The sequence below is a fragment of the Halichoeres trimaculatus genome, unplaced genomic scaffold (genome assembly GCF_033239565.1).
Source record: "Halichoeres trimaculatus isolate MK-OKI-2021-1 unplaced genomic scaffold, fHalTri1.1 fHalTri1_scaffold_23, whole genome shotgun sequence".
In the NCBI taxonomy this organism is placed as follows: domain Eukaryota; kingdom Metazoa; phylum Chordata; class Actinopteri; order Labriformes; family Labridae; genus Halichoeres; species Halichoeres trimaculatus.
This window is the reverse complement of record NW_027437201.1, coordinates 9,219,467-9,240,282: the sequence shown is the minus strand read 5'-3', so window position 1 is coordinate 9,240,282 and position 20,816 is coordinate 9,219,467. Positions and strand designations below refer to the sequence as shown.

The following is a 20,816-nucleotide window of genomic DNA, read 5'->3' as shown; positions in this document are numbered from 1 at the left end:
TCCTGAAGTGCTACAATGAGTTTAGCTAATTTTACTAAAAAAAAAAAAAGAAAAAAAAAAAAAAACTCTAGACACTATGACTTATCATGAAAAAATGTTAAAGACTATAGCTGCTACCTCCACATTCAGACATTAGTGTTTGGAGCATGCATGCATAGTAGCACAATCATTTGGCTTTAACCACTGGACTAAGGTGCAGGTGCTCAGAGCTGCTAGTTTGCATTATTTACATATTGAACTTAAAGAATGGCCATATGCACTTTGACTTGTTCCTGTTTTTCAAGTCATGCAGGCAATCATGCTTAAAGATAGCTTTAAGTTTTCAACTCAACAATAATTTTAAAACTTATGATATACAAAAAAATGAACATAGTTTTTTTTCCTGAATTAATAGTTGCCATCAAAACAATTCAATAAACTGTTGGTGCAAATAAACCAAACACAAACTCTTGCCCCTGTGCTAGAGGTGTTTTCCCTTTCTAGCTTTACTTTGTGTAGCATGACTTTGCATCTCTACAAGTTGATTTGTAATTGGTTAATTGGGGTCAGGGGTTAGAGACATTCATTTATTAACACTGACATATACAAAGAGCCATACAAACAGAAGCGACAGTCCTTTGGTTAACGTTGGATGTGTATTATGGAGGAGACACATTCCAGATTGACACACTGTCCCATTAACTGCTCGGCTGTGAAATGAATGGTTACTTAGAGGTCAGGAAAAGTTGTGTTTAGTTATCTGGTTTTGTTTTTGCCTGTTTTTTCAAAGTGACATCAATTGTGGGGTGGGGTTGCATTCGATAGATGAGCAGGCTGCTGGACACATGGTTCAGCAGATCACCCCTCAATGATAAAGAAAACTCACTCCCCTCATGGTGTGCTGGACACACGTGTATGTTATCTTAGTATGTTCTGGGGTCTCGTGTAAGAAGGAGCACATTTTGAGTCAGTTTGGTCTGGGTGAGGTGACACTGGCAGTTTTGTACTAGTCTGGGATCTGCTTTTAAGTACACGCCATGTTATCTCTACCCCCCTTTTCTTGTCCTACCATTGGCACTCCCATTTGCTCAGAGTCAAAACATTTATCTCCAACAATACACACTGCCCAGTCCACCCAGATGGTGCACACACACCCATCTGGGCTGGCTCAGTGGTCTCAAAAAAGAAAAAAAATTGCTCTAGACAAATAGGCACAGAGAGAAACAAGCCAGATTTTTAAATTAAATACACTGCAGATTGAATACCGTACAGTTATGTCTATACTTTGTTTCTGAAAGTTGATCATATTTTTCTTGATGTTATTTATGAAATGATTTATTTTATTTTTGTCACAAAAGCACAGGAAGTAATATTTAGGTAACTGTTGGTACAATGCATAATCCATCACTGTGAGCACTAAGTATACATTTATATTTGTCAAATCACATTACTGGTACAATGACGTAATGCTGTGCAAACTGAATCTACTTTTACATCATCTTATAAGCACAAAAAGGAAATGCTTGTAAGCAAAACCTTCACTGCTCACGATATTTTGTTTACCTGTGGGAGAAAATAAATCATATCTATATAGCATGTAGTTCATAATGAAAATATAACAGTGATTTATAGTTTTAAGGGTAAACCTTGCAATCATTGGTTTTGGTATTTGGGTAGCAGGGGAAATATGTCCATAAAAAAATCAAATATATACTGAAACCTTGGTTATTGATAGAATTTGAAAATGTTTCTCCAGTTATGTGGAGTTATGTCTTCCCACTAGATTAAAAGCTTAAATGTTTTATTTTGAACAAAAGTTTCATGGCGAGAAATCAGTTATTATGAGATATGGATGGGGGCGGTGACAACAAATCTCATTGTCCAACGTTTGACGGATTGATGGCGGCTTGTCCAATAAGACAAAGGACGATGCTACCGATAACCAATCCAAAGTGAGATCTGACGCCGGGCCCGCCCCCTACATAATTAAATCCACACTAGCGTGCGTGCTGTGTGAAGTGTTTGGAGTTTGCGTTAAATGAAGGACTCGGAGGAGGAAAATTACCCTGGCCACCTAGCAACTTTCTGAGGATTTCTTACACAATCCAGCACGAAAAACTATAATGAAATACACCACAGGGTTCTCCCAGAAGAAACCAGGGTTGGCCTCAGTGACTTTTTGAAGCTGGAGCTGCTTCCTTGTTCGACAACGGGGTGAAATATCTCAACATCCTCACAAAGAAACTTTGCCTGCTAGGCTGCTAACTCGCACACAAGCCAGACAAAAAGTATGATCACCGCCGAAGAAATGACTCCAAGCTCTTAGTAACGACACATATGTCGAGGTAGAAGAAGTCGGTGGTTGAATTTCCATGGAAATGCTTGTCTAGACGGCTGAAGTCTGAATTTTGTAACGGTTTTGAGTTGTCATCATCATCATCATCTTAACTAGTGGAGGAAGGGTTACAGCTGGTAACTTAGCCACAGCGCCCCCAGATCTCCACTAGACAGGACATCCATTTCTACCGTGCAGTCCCAGATCTGGAGAGATGTCGGGCCGAAGTGGAGTCTTGCAGAGCCGGGGAGCTGCTTTGGGTCCTCAGCCCCTTAAAGCTACTGTTCCCTATCAGCTCTCCAGCAAACCAAGAGCCAGTCGGAGAGATGGGAAATCAGGTATGTAGGGACATATGAAGCATGGACATGTGCCCAAAGTGAAGCCATGGTGGAAAAATTATATACTGGATAATCTAGTGTTTTGAGTGAAGTCTTGAGACCTTCACATCAGCTAAAAACTTTATAAAATGTAAAAGTAAGGCACCTTTTGAGTTTTTAACTACTTGTGCTTCACTGGTAAAGCAGCTGTGGTTGGGAAACCTGAGCAGTCCATGAATAATGTTCAATAATTTAGAAGACAAATAAAGGTTTACAAACATCTATTGCTCATGCAATATGTAACTGTTTGATTTAATTTTATTGTTTTCTATTTTAACGCAACTGAATAAGAAAATATCTTATCATTAATAGAAAATAGAAGGTGCAAAGAAAAACATGATACAAATAGTATAACCATTTATTATAATGCACTTTTTCATCTTGTTAAATCGATTTACCAGTCTATGATTGTTGAAGACCTGTCTTGAAAAGTTATAAGTAAACTTGAGAAGTTTGAATAGACTTATCTGACAGCTCATTATTGCAAATTCAAGAAATTGAACCGGAGAGCTTTCATATTTGTGATATTATAACTTCTAAACATTTTTCTTCCTTTTACAATAATCAATATTATTTCGTACTAATAGCCAGGAACTGTGAAGAAGTAGTTGTCAAAATAGTTTTTTTCTAAATTTGATCAGTAAACTTTATTTTTAAATCAACAAAATTTAAGCTGTACATTGATCATAAGTTAAATAGTTTCAAGAGTGCTGTGTGTAAATCCATTCATCTTTATGGGTTTGATAATGTTTCTTTGTTTCCAATATGTGCAGTGATTGTAATTAAAAGTGATATAGAAGCAAAAAGTTTTAGAATAGCCCCATACAGGATGAGGGGTAATATGTTGAATACTAGACTGTGTTGGTGCATGTCAATACAAAATTTTCTGTCGCTTGCAGCTAGAAAATCCAAACCGCAGCAACTGAGCTCCGGCATGAGGCGGACAGTGTCTCTTGACGCCATCATCGGGCCGTACCTCCAGGGACACTGGCCGAAAGAGCCTGAGGACCAAAACAGCGTGTGTTGCAAGGACAAATCAACCCAGGTCAGCTCAGGATCAAGCCTGTGTCTAAGTAAACATAGTAATAAGAAGCGGTTTAAATAGTTTTATTGATGTTTTTTACTCTGCTACATGTTTCCAGATTAAGAGTGTTACTCTTACTTTGCAATATAATCCTGAAGCAGACTGAGTTGAGTCATGTTAGAAGATATAAGTGAACAGTTTCTGCAGATAGAGAAGATAGAGACAGAGGGAGTGTCTGCTGCTTGTGAGAGTGAGAACCACAGCCATGAGAACGATCTCTGAAGTCAGCTGATGAGGCCGTTTTGGCTGCACCCATCCTCTGTGCTCTGTGTGCAGGCACTCGCCACTGCTCTTTGGTTGCCCACATCCTCCCCCCCTCTTCTCTCTGTATTTCTCAGTTTCTCCTGTTCTTTTGCTTTCATATAAGTGTGAAGAGAGAATCTGTGGGTGTGGATGGTGTGGCGAAGTTATACATTATTTTCTAAGAAGGTTTTGCTGAAGTGTGCAACTTTTGGCATCAAAAAACATATGTGTGAAGTCCTGATGTAAAGTGTGATTTCAACATTTCCAGTGTGACATTTTTGTAACCTTCAGGCTGAAACGTAAATAATCCTTTTTTTTGGCAAAATGTTTTTGAGTACGGCTGGGTTTTAACGCAACTTTTTTCCTCCTCAGACCCCGGACTCATGGTCTGATAACTTTCACAGCAGAAGAGGCAGCAGCCACAAGCGGTCAGCATCATGGGGCAGCGCTGAGCATCTGCGAGAGGTAAATCTCAGCCTGTGTTACTCAATACGTTTGGTTCTGGCTGAATTTAATGTTAGAGGTGTGATTTTTTTTTTGTGTGTGTCAGCATCCTCTTGAAAAAAAAAAGGCCAGACTCCATAATTGTGACAGCATTGAGCAACAGGAGAACAAATGACCTCATCTCCGAAGAAACTTCTGCTTTCTGGCTTTCGCCCCTGAAGCTCTACTCCTCATCATATCTGAATCAGAGCCGTCACAGAACCCAGATAATCATTACTAAGAAATTGCTTCAGATATGCCTCTGAAGAGTTGTTTGACATCTGTATGAGCAAAAGACTTCCTCTGTGTGCATGTTTGTGTGAAGAGCTCAGTAACTGACAGTAACCTCTCGTTCGTTGCAGATCGCCAAACTCAAACAACAGCTGCAGCAGCGCAGCAAACCTGCCTTCTCAGGGGGGCATGACGAAGACAGCCCGCGTGGATATCCTCAGGGGGGCTGTAGCCTAGGAACCACCCAGGTACCTTAGCATCATCCTGAGATACAAACACACCACTCTCATCACTTCATACAGGAACTTAAGTGTGTTTGTTTGTTCACTCTAATGGCTAAGCTGACAAAACACTGCGTGAGGTGTGTCCGTGCCACTGATTACAGTCCTCAGAGTGAACTAAACTGTGCAGGAAGTGAGTGAACTGAAGTTCTAAAGCAACAGGAAGACTACTACATCACATCAGCTTCTGCTTTTAGAAGCAAAATGTGTGGTTCTGCTTTCCAGCACAGCTGGTCTCCACTGTCTGGTTGTCTTACTCTGCTGATTCGGTGCAACTTCAGAGTAGAGTGTGTGTAAAAATAATTCAAGCTGATTTAACTGGGGTTAATTAGATTTAAAACATGAACTGCATAGTTTTGAGAAATGGTTTGATGTAAAGCAGCATGGGAAGATATTTCTGGAGAAAGCACAATGAAGAGTACTTTAGTTTTAGGATCAACAGCTTTAAAAGAATAATTCAAGAGCAAACTGAAAAAATGTCACAAAAAGAATTTTTTTCTTTAGCTTCATTTCCACATTACTTGTTTTTGCTCCCTCAGACTCAGCCAATCCACATTCCCCTTGCTCCCCTGTCTACACTGGTCCCTAGACTGCGCTGCAGCGTAGAGGGCCTCAACCAGGAGCTGGAAGGCATGTTCATCTGCCAGCCTTCTCATACTCCTCCAAGGGTAACTTGAATCAATCCTCCATGCAACATACCTGTGCAAACATACACACACAAAAGATGTAAAAGCTTTTAGGAAAGAGAGGTTTTATTACAAGGTTTTTCAAAGCAACGTTTCATCTGGGAGTCATGAAACTTTCTTTTCTTCACAGCTTCTTGAGGTTCCAGATGGTCACAGGGCTCCTGTCCCCCCACAAAGCTGCAGCAGTGGGTCACAGAGTGATCCTCCCTCCACGCCGCTGTCCTCCTCTTCCTCCTCCTCACCCAGCTCCCCTCCTATCTACATCTCCACTTCCCCAACAGTCTCTGAGGATGCAACCTCAGAGCTGCACCAAGGTTGGTTACCACTGATGAGCCATATTTCTTTCCATCAGTCTATTAAAGGAAGAACTTAGTTTGTGTCTAAATGAGATTTACAACAAAACAAAGCGATGAGCTCTGTGACTTTCACACCTGGTGCAGCCACTGGTGACTAAACTCAGAAAGCCACTCTGCATGCACACACATAATGTCACATAGGCAATGTTCATGCAAAAATACATCCGCTTGATAATGTGATGCAACATGTAGACCAAAATTAAAGAGACCTTGTTACTGGAATCAAACCTCAAAGCTTTGTATCAGCCCAGTGGAAACAATCTTCTAACCAAATGATATCAAGTTTCTGTTTTTTGCACGATTGCAAATGTATTTCTATTATTGAGAATTATTCATGGAAAATAACTATCTCTATATGTATTTAATGGAATACAATTTGAATAATAAGATTCACTTCTGGCAGGTTTGACAGACCGTACAGAGATGTGCCTTCTGTCTCCCTTTTCAACCCAAAATGAAGCTGACCTCTCCATGCCTCTGCTGATGTCGTCGTCCCCTGGGCCCAACAAGAGCTGCTGCTTCCAGAGAGAGCCCCCAGAAGGCTGTGAGAAAGTCAAAGTCTGGGAGGAAATCAGGTTTGTCTGTTGTGTACCTGAATATTTAATTTATTCTCTGTACCACATTTGTCTCCAACTTAAAGAGCTACTGTCCTCCTGATTAAGCTCTTACGCTGACAGTCTGGCATTACAAAAAAAATCAAAACTCAATGCAGAACCAGGAGCAGCATTTTTTTTTAATCACAGGCACTCCATTTCAACAAAACCAGGTTTATATACATCTCACAGTGTATTCAGATGTATGTATCTTTTTATGTATTTGTGGTTAAAAAAAACTGTGTGGTCTTCAGAACAAAGTGAGTTTTGTGAGCAGTTTTCAGACAAATATTGTGTTTGTTGAATACACAAACAGACATAAAGTCAATGGTTGCCCTCTGGTGGTAATTTTACGGAACTCCAATCATGTTGCAGTAGAAGTGCATCACCAAAAATTAGATTATCAGAGCCCGAACCATGAAAAGAAGCAAGAAAAATCTAATTTTTTGCAAATCAAATTTTTTATTAACCCTCTTAATAAAATCCACAAAATATTGCCATCTTGTTTTGTTTTATGAAACAATAATTTATGAAAGTTTCTTTATCTTTTACTAAATTACAAGAAATAAAAAAACTTTTATATTTAACTTTTCAAACGAATGTATATGCATGACACATAGTTGATTTTCAGCATTTATCAGATTTGTATTAAAAGCATTAAAAACTGATTCAAGCCAAGTTGCTGAACTAAAGTTTATCGAGGGAAAACAGAAATGAAGAAGTAATACTTACTTCACCTTCATCCAAAACTTGCAGAAGTGGAGGTGATTTCTCTAGGGACTTTGTGTGGATGGTATTTGTCATCTCTGCCTCCTATCATGCCTTTTTATTCAGTAATTTTAATGTATTGGAGCCATAAATGGAAAAGTAATTGAAAGTCAACGGGGTTGTATCTGACAGCATAAACGTTTTGTCAGCGTATTGAGTTGGTTTCTTACAGCCCATCTCCTCTCGTCCTTCAGTGCTCCACACCTGCCCAAACCAGCCCTCATATCCTCCTGCCCAGACCCCAACAAGGTGAACTTCACCCCCCATGGGGGCTCAGCCTTCTGCCCTGTCAGCCTCCTGAAGCCCCTGCTCCCCTCCATGGACCTGCTGTTCCGCAGCCTCGCCGTCTCTCCCGTGGGCAGCTGCTCGAGCCAGGGGACCACCCCCAGCAGCCGGGCTGGTCCTCCTGATCCTCCTTCCAACACCAGCAGCTCCTCTGTGGTGGGAGAAAGCTCAGGGGAGGGTCTCGCATTCTGATTGGTCTCTGTGGAAATTAAAAAAGGCCTACTGAAAATACTTCAGGGGTTATGGGTAGGTTTGTAGATGATGCTTTATTTTAAGGAAGAACCATTCCTTTTCTATACAGGTCAAAAATCTTAGGTTCGAAAAAAAAAAGAGTATACGTTTCTCTGTGTGCTTTATGAGCTGCTTGTTTTGGATTCCTGGGCATATTGACATTTTAAATACAAGGCCTTATAATCTCATTTCATTATCCAAAGATGTTTTTTTAAGCCCAAACAGCAGTGGATGACTTCTACTGTTTCACTCTTATCTCTTTCAATCACTGCACATTTTTCCCCAAAGAAGCCACAACAAACACTTAACTCTTGATACAACTTTTAATAATCTTTATCCAAAATATTAAAAGTCCAGGTCAGATGAGAAAATCTGCATTTTGAAACATTTTTTGTACAAGCATTCAACTCTTACCTACATTTAATTATTTTTACTCAACCTCACCTACAAAGCATGACAAATCAACTGGGTACCTGATAAGAGAAAAAGAAGAGAAAATGAATTACATGATTGTAGACTGAAGGGAATTTTCTAGATGTTGAACTTGGGTAGCATAAATACCTAAAGGCTTGAGCTCATACATTCCTGCTTCAGAAAAGTTGTACCGCTGTTAGTTTTGTTGTCATCTTGTTTACTTGTTTCAAAAAGTAATTTCAGCTTGCTGATGGAAACAAATGTGTTCTGCCTTGATGTGTGCTTGTTCCAATGTTTATTGTTTTGAGGTTTCACAGCCTAGCCAACTACCTAACCAGTTTTAGTGGTGTAGTTTCCCTGAAGATGTTATCTTTCTACTGCCAAGCTGACAAGTTTTGACGTTCAGATAGTTTTATTTCTGGTAGACATGTTTGCACAAATTGAACTGCTACTTTTGAGTCGCAATTCTTATTTTTATATTCACTTTTTGTACTTTAAGAGTAGTTATGTGTATTTTCTACATCTTTTTCCAATTATCTGCAACATAAGCTAAAAAAGAACCTGTTGTAGTTTTGTTCTGTCAGTGTAATCAAGGCAGGTTTTGGGTGAGATACTGTACCAGTGGATTTTTATGCACTTCCAGGAGAAGGTTTCTTCAGTACATTAGTCCTGGCTTGTTGTCACTGATGGGAGTTTTGTTTGTGTGTGTGTGTGTGTGCATGTGGATGGAAAGTTATCTTCTTTTGTTTAAGACTTCTCCTAGATTTTGTATCCTGGTGGAAACACTGATAAATCAAAACATGGTCTTTTTCTAAATAAGCCTTGATGTTTTCTGAATCGGTGAGGGTGCTGAGGATACGCTATTTCTCTCAGGTTCTGTATTCTGTTCACGAAAATATATGACAAATATGTTGTGTTTGTGATTTATTAAACTAGTCTGAAATCTTCACTCCTCGTGCTCTGGTTTCTCTGAATTTATGGTGTGCACATTTGTATTTTGGTTCTAAAACTGCTCAACCTTTCCCAGAAACTTTATAAAGTGATCTGACTATGGACAATAATTCAAAAAATGTAGACCATTTTGAAAGTATAAACATGAATTTTAGACTAATCTATTTTTAACCTTTGAATAGTTTCAGTTGAAACTTTCTTGATTATTTCTTTTTTCTCATTTCAATCTTTTCTAGTTTTTTAAGTCCTACAACACAAAAAGAAGGCTCCAAATACTTTCATCTTGGTGCATCAGACATGCTTAGACTGTTATCCCAGACATGTCTGCCTACAAATTTATCTCCCTATTTTTTAGATATTTTCTTTAAGCATCCTTGCTTCTTTTAGTGTTCTTGCATTAAAACATATATTTCTAAAACTTGTCAAGGAAATGCAAGATTGAATTCAGTTTCCCCCCTCTACATTTTCAGTTAATGGTCTCTCCACAATCATATCCGTTTACAGATGGAGAAAACAGGCAGTTATAACCAGAGGGGTGGAGCTAATAGTTAACTTGTCTCATGAAATATAAGTGGTGGTGCTTGGGAAGATAAAATTAAAGAGTTTTATTGAAACTCGGCCAAGATCATTGTGATATTAATTATACTGCTTTCTTATTTAGAAGCTCTAAAACATCAAAGGCATACATACGGAAGGGGGTAGAGGTATTTTTCAGTGTTATTAAATTGTGTCTATAATCTTTATCGAAGGTGTGTTGGTGAACTTCTTAAGGGTATGTAATTAAATTGCCCCCGTCCACATTTTTTGATATGTTTTTAATTCCCCAATCATGAGCTAGTTTGACCCGATACGAAAAGGCAGTGTTCTTTAAGACCTTGACTTTCTCTTTCGCACATGATATACAGTACATTGGGGCACACATGTACAGCTGTTGTCGTCGCATCGTGGGATTGGCTGGCAGCAGAAGAGGAGGTGAACACTTCACTGAGCGCAAAGGCCCGTAGGAAACCGGCACGAGCTCCTCCACTAGAAGAAGCGCGCGTTTTCACCTCCGCAGATTTTCTGTCTTTAACGGACTGTGTCCGCTGGAGGATTGTCCGACATGTCATCCTTGTTGGGGACTGTTGCCAAACAGCTGAAGAGCCACCCGGCAGTAAGTCATTTCTGCTCCGTTACATCTTGATGTGTGAAAGACCTGGTGACATTGAAGGCGCGGAGGAGGACGCGCGTGGGTATGCTCGTTCACGCTACCCCAAATCACACCCTAATTGATATTGGCATCTATATGCTACTAATATTGTTATTGATTGATGTATGTTCTGTGAGCTTTACCAAATACGGCAACGCTATTCTACTGTAGATAAATAATTAATTTACAATGACTGGACTTATTTTAGTTCCTCGACATAGCAACGAGTAAAAACTGACGACAGAGGCATATTTAACAACAACCATCCACATTTAAGCAGTATTTGTCTTTTTAATCGTAGTCAGTACACTGTACGTGGCTCCATTTATTTGTCATTCCTTCCTCCTCTAATGGCATTTAATTATCGTCTTCAGCTTCATGGTAGTCTTTTTTTGTAGCCTCAGGAATGAAGTCACCTGCTCCTTATGCATAAAAACACGGGCCACATACCTGTTCAGAGCCTGAGTGGGAGTCTAGGCTATCACAGGAGAAAAATAGCGAGGTACAGTATAGCATGCTTCAACATACAGCCATGGATGAAGGGCTCTGCAGCACGTACACTGTATAGTTTCCATACTGGCATGACTCAAGGCCAGAGCAATGCGTGAGAGGAGAGAGAGATAAAGAGTGTGTGAGTGAGTGTTAAGGGACGAGGGGTGAAACAAGGTGCGTTATGGCGGAGTCCATATTAATAGATCACTGCTGGTGGATTTCAGGTCACATTTATCTTGTGCCATTGAAAGAGCTGTTATTGGGTTTATATCCATTTGTTTTTCTTGTACATATGAACTCTAAAACTAGCATACTGTACTTACTGTAAAGCTACTGGACTTAATATAAAACTACTCAAGTTCAGAATCTCTCAAAGGAAGAAGCATGAATGATGTATACATGTGTGTTTCTGTTTCGGCACTTTTGTTCTCACTCAGACTGAACAAAATTATTTTTCATATAAACTGAAGTGATGTGGTAGATAGGAGCGGGTTCAAATAAGTATTCAAGCTTCCACCTGCCCTTTCTCAAACTCCTTTTTCTTAATTTTTTGTACATTTTGTCTGGTTTGACAAGTGATATGGTTTTCATTAGGCAATGAATTGTGTATTTTTTCTGTTTGTTTTATGTTTGAGATAAATGAAGCTTAAATCAAATCATATAAGACACAGCATCATTTTCCAAACAAGAGGTGAAACTGACAAACCTGTCATCTCAAAATATGATTGCTAAAACAGAGAAATGATTAAAAGGAGAAAAAATATATATCCTTATGCAATGTCCTGATGACTTTCTTGATAATTGTATTTTTTGGAGTAAAATGGTGGACAAACTGGGATGAGTGGTCATATTTAGAAAGTAATTTTGTGCTAGAAAAGACCTTAACGATGAAGAGGATTGGAATTTTATGAAAGGCAGAAATCTGTTTTTTTTCCTCTTTTTTTATGTTCAACAGTTATGTTAAATATTCATCTCTTTTGTCTTCAGCTCATCCCCCTCTTTGTCTTCATTGGTGGAGGGGCAACCATGAGCATGCTGTACCTGGGTCGGCTGGCCCTGAAAAACCCTGACGTCTCGTAAGTTATAAACAGCATAGTTAAACATTGGGGGTTCCCCATAATCAGACTTTTTTTTATCAGTCCTGTCAACCCAGTAACACCACAGCCTGTTTAAGTCTGTACCTAATCTCTTATTGTTTTTATTTGATTTTTTCTTCAGATGGGATCGTAAGAACAACCCTGAGCCATGGAACAACTTGCAGCCTAACCAGCAGTACAAAGTATGGCCTTACTTAATATTTTACACACATTCTTCAACAGTTGTAATAAATATTGACATAACTTCCCCTTTCTTTGCAGAGAGCCTTAGTTAAGTTTGAAATGAAAGTACAGTTGTTGGGAGTACAAGCCATATCTCTTCTGTTATCTTGCCTCAAAGTCCAAACTGTCTCCATCTTACTGATAATGTGCATTTGTGTGTGTGTGTGTGTTTGTGTATTCCAGCTTTTCAAAGTTAACATGGACTACTCCAAGCTGAAGAAGGACAGGCCTGATTTCTAAGTGCCTTCGTCTCGTCTCTGATGTTGGGGAGCCTTTGCACTTTTTTGCCTAATACAAAACAAACGCCATTAAATAAAGGATGAATCACACACTGTGTTGCACTCATTCAGTCAGATTATATCCAGTGTGAAGGAGAAAGGGATCATTCACTTATCTATGACTGTAAAACATAAAACAGGCAACCACCTGTTTTACCAATGATGAATTTATTTTTGTCTGTATTGTAAATTATTAAAGTCATTTAAATCGAAAAATCTTGCTGGTGTATGTTTTGTTTTACATATTCAAGTGGAATTATTCTTGATACAAACTGTGAAATTCTCTTAGCTGGTCAAATCACAGTGGGTGGTGACAGATTGTAAATAAGAAACAGTATGACTGCACAATTACCAAGACAGCAAAGTGGCTTTGTTCGTCATAATTTAGAGGAAACATTTAAGCAATTTAGCTCTTTACTCAGCGGGGAGAAACTGGGTCATTTCCTGTCCTGTCTAAGAGGTTTGAAACTATTGGAGGGCACAAACATGTTTAGAGGAGCAGAGTCTAACAATTCATTACTTACCGACCAGGTCAAGAGAGGTGACATCCAAGATATTACTTACTATCAGACCTGTTTCCAAACATTTCTATACCATAAACTAATCATTCTTGTTTCTAAGTTATATTCACAATATGTAACTATTAAAAATATGACATTGTTCAAATACTGTTTGTCACATGTTGTGGAGGGTTGAGATAACATTTGAATTATCAAGATAACCCATATTTCAAAGTTAAAAGCATTCATCAGTTTTTAAAGGGTTATATTCTCCATAACCAGCAGAGTGTGCTGTTACAACATGAATTTCCATTTTTTTATATTTGTGAGGGAGACATTTACTTTTTAACCCAATTCAGGAGTCACACCAGCAATGCAAGAAACCAAAATTGAGAATGCTTTTAGTGCAAAAAGGAATAAGAAAAATAATAATGACAATAACACAGCAAAAATACATCAATAATCTGTTGATTGAACAAATAAATTATTTTTCATTAGAATAATTGGCAACAGGATATTAATGATGATGATTATAATTATTACATTAACTATTTATTTACTAAATAAATTGATTCTTTATTATTTAAAACAATTTAAAAAATAAAAACTCTTCCTCGTTTTTTATTTGGAGTTTTCAATAGGTGGCGGTATTGTTCTGCTTGGCAGCAAACCGTTCTCTCATAGCAGAAGAAGACAACGTTATTCTCGCGATATTTACTCAAAAATAACGCGGGATAGGCTGAGGAATAAATCCGTTGACGAAGCAACGTCCATGGCAAAATAGACTGCAAATGCAGGGCTAACTGCTACAGTAGTGCTTTGTTGACATCGGTACTGTAAGAATAGATCCCCTAGTTTTGGAAAGTTGTATCTTAGTGCGTTTGAAACTCCTCTGTACTCCTTTCGAGAAGCTAACATTAGTTAACCAGCTGACTTTCCCAATTCGGTGTCTAAATGGATGATACGGAGGACTTATCCGCCAGAGTGCTGCTCAAACACATCCTCACAACCGAGCCACCGAGGACTCCTGTTGCCAGGTACTGAAACAGCACCCAAACTTTTCTTTTGTTCTGTGAGAGCAGTATCTTGAATAATGTCTGCTGTACGTTAAGAACTTCGCCTTTACGTTAAAAACTGTCATTGCACTGGACGAAAGCAATGCACTCAGCGCGTCCTCTGTTGGTTGATATTACAACTTTAACTATGCTGGAAATTGTCGGACAAATGAAATTTTGTTTGACAAATGTAACACAATATATTGGGCACTTTTCAGCGTCTCACTACAAGTGACTCCAAGGTCCCTACTAATAACGGTATAAATGAGTAGCAGTCATCCTGTATACGGTGTTAAAGTAATTTTCATCATGTATAATTTCTCTCCCTAGGGCCGCGGACCGAAGGAGCACTGGAGCGACCAGACGCAGCAGTAGATTGGAAAACAAAAATGCTGGAGCCCAGACTCCACAGAACATGCTTAGGCGCAGCCTCAAGCATAAATTACGCGAGGTGCGAGCTATGCGCAGAGTAAATACTGATGATCAACATGTTGTGTTTGTCAAGCCTAACCGCTCTGTCTTTCTCTAGAGTGTAACCAGAAAATCCCTGCCAGCTCCCAGGATAAGGCCTGTCTCAGTGATACTAAAAAAGACGCCTGTCCAAGCCTCCATGCTGTTCGATGATGGAGACACACCAAGACACATCCTCATGAACATCATGCGGACAGGTAAACGCACCAGGCTGCTTAAATTATTGTGTCATGCAGTCCCTGTTGGTTGTTTTTTAAACACTTCACTTTAAAATTATTTAGATCCTGTGAGGTCCCCTGTGGTTCATGAGAAAGCAGCTACAGAAGAGCCACAACCTTCTTCTGCCAACTCAAGCATCACCAGCAAACTGCAGAGGTAAGCAGGGATTTCAATATCCATTTAAGATGTACTCATGAAGCTCAGGTAGATTTAAATTTTAGCCAGTGACAACATCAACAAAGAAGTGTGTCCTCTCCAGAATTCTTGATGACTTTTGTGAAATGATTTTTTAATCCCTCTAGAAACCTTTTTGTTGTGTTTTTGCCCAACTTTTAGCACTGAGCTCTCAGGGTTAGACTTACCAGATCTAACCATTGGCAACGCTGTAAGTACTGCAAAGGGACTGCGAAGAAAGAGACCACATCGGAGCCTGAATGTAACAGCTTTTGAGAAACGTCTCAGAGGTGAAGATGGTAAGTTAAAGCTGGTCTTATTCACGTTACAAGCACAAGGGGCAGTATGTACGTCCCTGTCTAATCAGTATGAACGTCAGAGTAACGATGGAACAAGGTGGTGCCACCACTGTGCTAGCATCTGAGGTAGAAACAGAAGAAAGACTGTGTTGCTTAAGGATGAGTGAGCATGTGTGATGCTACTGCAATGTGTTAAGCTCTGCTATTTCTGAAACATCTTGCTTAAAGGACAGCATGATGGTCTCTAAGTGGCAATGAGTTATAATAAAGAGCACTTTTCATTTGTGTTAAAAGAAAAGCTAACAATGTCTGTGTTTACAGGTGTTGAAGGGCAAAAAGAAGAATCACTGAATGAAAATTCATTATCTCTGTCAAAGTAAGTTACTTTGAAGCAGTGTTTGTTGATGGAAAAATCCTCTTAAATTTGATTCCTATTAGATTGTGTATACGATCATTACTGAGGGAAAGGAAAACTCATGGCCTGTTTGATCTGTTTGCAGTTCTTCTTCACTGAGCCTAAAAACACCCTTTGTGAATGTTCACACGGAGAAGAAAGGTCTGCAGAGAAGAGTGTCTAACCGTCGCAAAATCACAGTGGAAGAATTTGGTGCTGCTGTGAATAAAAGGCATATGGGAGGTAATTAATGTTAGTCAAATATGATTTATATTCCTTTTGTTTAATGTGTTATGTGAATGAATGTATTTCAGACGATTTATTGTTACTTTTTGCATAGAAAATGTTGGAAATCTGTATTGTTGATTCTTCTTAGTTTTTTTTCATAGTTTTCTCTTTCTCTCTTGTCACTCAGGGGCAACCAGCTTCATGCAGCCTGAGCAGGGACCCAGTGAGACTGCATATTCTGAGGGCTTCACTTTAGGCCTGAGCAAACTCAGTGAACCTGATATCACCACTGATATTTTCAACTGTAACACAGCGCTGTACGCTCAGCCTGATGCAATAACCTCCACCTCAATCACTGCAACTCAGGACAAACCCACTGTGATGGCATCTCAGTTACAGAGACAAATGATAGAGGAGGAGCAAGAAGAGCAGAACGAGCTGGGGAAGGAGAAATCGTTGTACACATTTCCCCATGAAGAGGCAGAACCTCAGGAGGAGGAATGTGTTTCGGAGTCTCAAGAGAAGGATGGGGGCAGTATGGTTGAAACTCAGGCTGAAGATGCCGCGACCAAATCGAAATTGGAGGAAAATGAGCCTACACCAGCATCTCAGAGTGTTGTCAGGCGTGATACAGCTGAATTTGAGGAAGAAGTGGCAGCTCACACTGAAGAGGAAAAAGAAGCTTCTTCCCAAAGTGAAGACAATGAAGATGATAGAGTTGATTCTGAGCTTGAAGAGGATGTTGCAACTGGGTCACAGTCTGAGGAAGAGGAGGTTCAACAAGACTCTCAAACTGAAGAAGAAGAAGAAAAAAGTGTTTCTGAATCTCAAGCAGAAGAGGAAGAAGATGTGGTTTGCTCTCAGTCTGATGAGGAAGGAGAACAAGGTGTTGTTGAATCTCATACTGAAGGAGGAGAAGGGACTGCTGAGTCTCATTCTGAGGAAGAGGAGGTGCTGTCAGACTCTAAAAGCCACAAAGATGCAGCAGAAGACGAAAAAGCAGTTGACTCTCAAACTGAAGAAGATGCTCCTGTTGATTCAGTACAAGCGAGTAAGGTATTATTACATTTATCTGACGATGAGGGGGATGTTGTTGATGATTGCCACAATTTAGAGGATCCTGCGAAGTTGGGTTTGTCAGACTCTAAACCTGAAGATGAACACAGAGAAGAGCTGTTGGAGGAGGAGGAAGAGCAGTCTTCAGCACACCTAGAGCACATCAGTAGAAGAACTCATCGCTCTGAGGGTGGACTCATTGTGCCAGTTGCAGAAGCAGAAGGGGATCTGGCAGATGTAACAGAAGCAAGTAAGGTCATAAAAACAATGTTCTACTTTAAACAAAAATAGGGCCGCTTATATTTCAAGCAATAGCATGATGTCAAATGTCACAAACACAAGTCTTAAATATTTTCAGGCTTCAAAACTTTATGAATTAATTTCAAAGTATTTAATTATCTGTGCTCTTGTGTAAAAGCTTTGTGTTGCTTGTTTGTTCCTAGAATTTTCTGGCAGGAAGTCCAACGCACACGCTACCATCGATCTTCCAAACAGCCCAGTCACTACAGAAGCAGATCCTGATGCTGACAAAGAAAACTCCCTCCATCTTTCAGAGATGAGGCAAGGTATCGAAGAGGTCGGGCACCAAAGTGAAGAGTCACCAGAGGAAGCTGCTGCTCAGGGAGACGAGGAAGAGGAAAAGGAAGAGGAAGAAGAAGAAGAAGATGATGAAGAGGAAGAAGAAGAAGAGGAGACTGAAGGTCTTGCAGTTGCTCTCTTCCTGTTTTTTTTTTTATATTTTCCTACTAATTAGAATGATGCTCAAGGTTTTATTTTGTTTGCTTTAATTTTTAGAGGTCCCAAGCAAGACTCCTGCTTTTGTCAGACAGAAAAGAAACTTGTTTTGTCCTGATCCTTTGGCGTCACCTTCTGTTCTTAGGAATACTCAACCCAGGCAAGTATCTGTTTCTGCTGATATTTAACTAAAAAGACTTAAGTTGAAGTACAGAAATAAAATAGAGAGCCTGGATTTCATTGTTGAGATACAAATTGAATTGATCCAAGGCTGAAATACATTATCTAACTGGGACAAGGTCTTTCATGAGTTATTGGATTTTTGTTGTTATTTTCGTGATTGTTCTATATATTACTGTTAAGTTCTGTTGTTCCACCAGGAGTGGCAGTGATGAGGATGGTTTGGCGACAGCTAAACCTAAGCAGGTGAGGAAGAAGAGGACAGGGGTGGCAAGAAAGGAAAATAGTCTTCCAAAAAGCTACCTGATGGGCATCTTCAAGCATTTTGCCAAAACCAAGGTCTCTGCAGATGTGTACCCTGTTCTACAGGACATGTAAGTAACTGAAAATAGTATACAGTTGTTTTCCTTTATTGACTGTAAAGCTCTACTGTTAAAAAGACCTGCTTCATTGTTTTCACTCTGACAGAATGGATAAGTTTTTTAAGCGGATGGCTGAGGACTTAGAGACATTTGCTCTTCATGCAAGGAGGAAAACCATTGAGTTTGAAGATGTTGAGCTTCTGTTGAGGAGGTGGGTGTGTTTACAGTAAATGTGCTGGATTAGCTAGATTAGAAACGGAAGTGGAAAAAACTAAAGGAGGAGGTATGATGCTTTCCCATATTTTAAACATGGATATAAAGTAACAATGCTGGACATCAGATCCAGACATCCACATTATTACTGATGTAAATAACAAAGGAACTTTAGCAGCATTTATTTGCCTTTATATCTAACAATAAAATAAATGTTTTCCCAGGGCTCACTGTTTTTTTTACTCTGTTGTTTTCTCCCAACACCTGGAATACATATTTCCTGGGAAAACTTTTTGGATTTGTTTGAGCTTTTTAGCTTAAAACCTCTTCCTGCACAGTATATATGCTTAAAGGGAAAATGACTTCAAGTGAAATGTAAAAATTTGAGCTGAATAACCAAAACAACTGGCTGTAAACATGACAATGATAGTGTTGAGCCCTTTAAGCAGCTGTATGAAACAAACGGCAGCCTTAACAAGACAAAAAAAGACAAATCAGCAGACTTATTTATGTTATTGTAATAGATAAAGATAAAAAACTTGATCACAAGGCTTAAAATAAAATTGATGCCATTACTTCTCAGTGAAATAGCCTTAAAGTTGAAGAGAGAGCTGTCATACAGGAAAGAAGTATTGTAGTCTGTGTAGAGTAAACACCAGAATAATCTCTAGATGGCAGCCTTGAGCTTTATGCGTCAATGACGATAACACAAACAAACACATAATCCACTGAAACATGCCTGAGACTGTAAATCATGTTTCTCGTGTTTGACTGAACTGCTTTGTTGTTGCAGGCAGGGTCATGTTAACGACAAGGTGCCAGTAGAGGTGCTGATTGAGAAATATCTGCGCATGGACCAGCGCAGGCTTCTGATCCCTATAGCAACCAGTGGAAACGTTGTTTTCCCTAAAAAACGGAGATGAGTTTCGATTTTAAAGTCCCATTTTATATTTTTGGTGTCATCTCTTGAATCGCTTGAAAATTCCCTTACAATTAATTGGTTTTGGTAAGTGACAGGATTATAAAGGTTTCTGTAAATGTGTAAATATGTATAACTAAGACTGGTGTATGTAATGACTATAGATTTTCTCTGTTCTTCTCTTCCACAGTGCAAATTTAAGCATGTTCATATCTCTATTTAGACTTTGGCTTATTGAAATCAGTGCTCTACCATTATCATTTCAGATTACACATGGACAGCCTTGTTTACAAACCTCTTATCTGTCAGTGAAACTGCCAAAAAGAAGTGCAGACTTCTGAAATTATACATGTTGAAATAAAGCTATCTATCACACATTCTTGTCTTGATTGACACCTTAAAAAAAGTCCCATTTAGTTATATTTCTCATCAATGCTATTTTCAATAATTTCTTAATTCTGTTTAACTTTTGAGCCAACACGCTGCAGTGAAAAAAACACTCTTATATTGGATTTATAGGGTGGTATTTCATAGTTATGTGTTGCAAAAGGAAAACAAACATCCCAGTACGGATTAGCAGGGAATGTATGGAGTATTTAAAGCCAACCTGGTATTTCCCAGGTCAAGGTGATAATGGGAAATGGGTAGGGAAGTACTTTTTCTCCAAATCATTCTATATGCTGTTTTTTTTTCCCTTTGCAGTTGCATAGAAATGTAACAAGTAACTACTGAGCTAATAGTTATCAGACATATTTTCAGTGATGGACATAGTTATCAGAAAAGTGGAAAGACACATTTTGCTTGGTGGTAATTATTATCTCTGATTCCACAGACACTTGTGTAATACAAGTCTCCAAGTGTGTCTGAGTTTTTTTTTATTTTTTTTCAACTCTTTTAAACTTAAATTGGAAGTGTTATGCTTCCAATTTTTAGATAATACAAAACAGAAAGGGAAGGAAGGATCTGAAGTTTGATGATTAGTATGGAGAACTTTCATAAGGGTGACGCTTGTTTTAGCCAGAGATGACCACCTGATCATTCAAAATTCAGACTCTGGCTTTGTAATTGTAGTCATAAGCATTAATTCAATATTTAAAAAAAAAACAGACATTCACAATCATAGCCGTCTGTACTGAGATAAAATGTGTATCATTAAAAATCTTGGTGAAATATTTGAGTCTAGTTTGACAAAAAAAAAAAAAAATATATTGGGACCCTGGATAAGCTAGTAAAAACCATAGACTGTAAAAAAAAAAACACAAGTGGAAATGCCTGAGTCAAATCACTTCAAATTATAACAATAATAAAAGCCCTTATCAACTAACCTGCAATTCTGGTTAAGCCCAAGTAGTCTCATAGTTGTTTCAATAAACATGATACAGGGGAGTATCTCAAGCACCTAAAACGTCCATTGATATAAGTTGTAACGGTTTCTG

General features: G+C 38.9%; 3 protein-coding genes across 5 annotated transcripts; all 3 read left to right on the top strand.

Annotated features, from left to right (window-relative positions):
* The first annotated feature begins 2,005 nt into the window (after positions 1 to 2,005).
* Positions 2,006 to 9,257, top strand: LOC141785654 (protein FAM117A-like). The gene is made up of 8 exons (XM_074664103.1): positions 2,006 to 2,652; positions 3,591 to 3,736; positions 4,391 to 4,483; positions 4,864 to 4,980; positions 5,553 to 5,681; positions 5,830 to 6,013; positions 6,459 to 6,630; positions 7,611 to 9,257. The coding sequence occupies exons 1-8, from the start codon at positions 2,529 to 2,531 to the stop codon at positions 7,891 to 7,893; spliced, it is 1,248 nt and encodes a 415-aa protein (XP_074520204.1). The 5' UTR covers positions 2,006 to 2,528; the 3' UTR covers positions 7,894 to 9,257.
* Positions 9,258 to 10,243: 986 nt separating this feature from the next.
* Positions 10,244 to 12,791, top strand: ndufa4b (NDUFA4 mitochondrial complex associated b). The gene is made up of 4 exons (XM_074663353.1): positions 10,244 to 10,450; positions 11,966 to 12,054; positions 12,197 to 12,257; positions 12,481 to 12,791. Exons 1-4 carry the CDS (start codon positions 10,400 to 10,402, stop codon positions 12,535 to 12,537), a joined length of 258 nt encoding a protein of 85 aa, XP_074519454.1. The 5' UTR covers positions 10,244 to 10,399; the 3' UTR covers positions 12,538 to 12,791.
* A 1,007-nt stretch (positions 12,792 to 13,798) lies between these two features.
* On the top strand, positions 13,799 to 19,751 carry cenpt (centromere protein T). Of its 3 annotated transcripts, none has more exons than XR_012597474.1 (14): positions 13,799 to 14,112; positions 14,461 to 14,581; positions 14,660 to 14,798; positions 14,883 to 14,976; positions 15,157 to 15,293; positions 15,615 to 15,669; positions 15,794 to 15,930; positions 16,103 to 17,221; positions 17,415 to 17,672; positions 17,767 to 17,866; positions 18,087 to 18,260; positions 18,355 to 18,459; positions 19,255 to 19,467; positions 19,647 to 19,751. XR_012597474.1 is itself a non-coding variant. In XM_074662586.1 (13 exons), the coding sequence occupies exons 1-13, from the start codon at positions 14,030 to 14,032 to the stop codon at positions 19,382 to 19,384; spliced, it is 2,652 nt and encodes an 883-aa protein (XP_074518687.1). In that variant the 5' UTR covers positions 13,799 to 14,029; the 3' UTR covers positions 19,385 to 19,751. The 3 variants fall into 3 exon arrangements, 1 of the variants encoding a protein (XP_074518687.1); XR_012597473.1 differs by having other exon boundaries at positions 19,571 to 19,751; XM_074662586.1 differs by having other exon boundaries at positions 19,255 to 19,751.
* The last annotated feature ends 1,065 nt before the right edge of the window (positions 19,752 to 20,816 follow it).

Coding starts and splice junctions, on each gene's coding strand:
- LOC141785654 (XM_074664103.1), top strand. CDS start 2,529: ATGTCGGGCCGAAGTGGAGTCTTGCAGAGCCGGGGAGCTGCTTTGGGT. Junction 5,682..5,829: donor CTTCTCATACTCCTCCAAGG/GTAACTTGAATC, acceptor TTTTCTTCACAG/CTTCTTGAGGTTCCAGATGG. Junction 6,014..6,458: donor AACCTCAGAGCTGCACCAAG/GTTGGTTACCAC, acceptor CACTTCTGGCAG/GTTTGACAGACCGTACAGAG.
- ndufa4b (XM_074663353.1), top strand. CDS start 10,400: ATGTCATCCTTGTTGGGGACTGTTGCCAAACAGCTGAAGAGCCACCCG. Junction 10,451..11,965: donor AGCTGAAGAGCCACCCGGCA/GTAAGTCATTTC, acceptor TTTTGTCTTCAG/CTCATCCCCCTCTTTGTCTT. Junction 12,258..12,480: donor AGCCTAACCAGCAGTACAAA/GTATGGCCTTAC, acceptor TGTGTATTCCAG/CTTTTCAAAGTTAACATGGA.
- cenpt (XM_074662586.1), top strand. CDS start 14,030: ATGGATGATACGGAGGACTTATCCGCCAGAGTGCTGCTCAAACACATC. Junction 15,931..16,102: donor GAATAAAAGGCATATGGGAG/GTAATTAATGTT, acceptor CTTGTCACTCAG/GGGCAACCAGCTTCATGCAG. Junction 17,867..18,086: donor CTTAGGAATACTCAACCCAG/GCAAGTATCTGT, acceptor TTGTTCCACCAG/GAGTGGCAGTGATGAGGATG.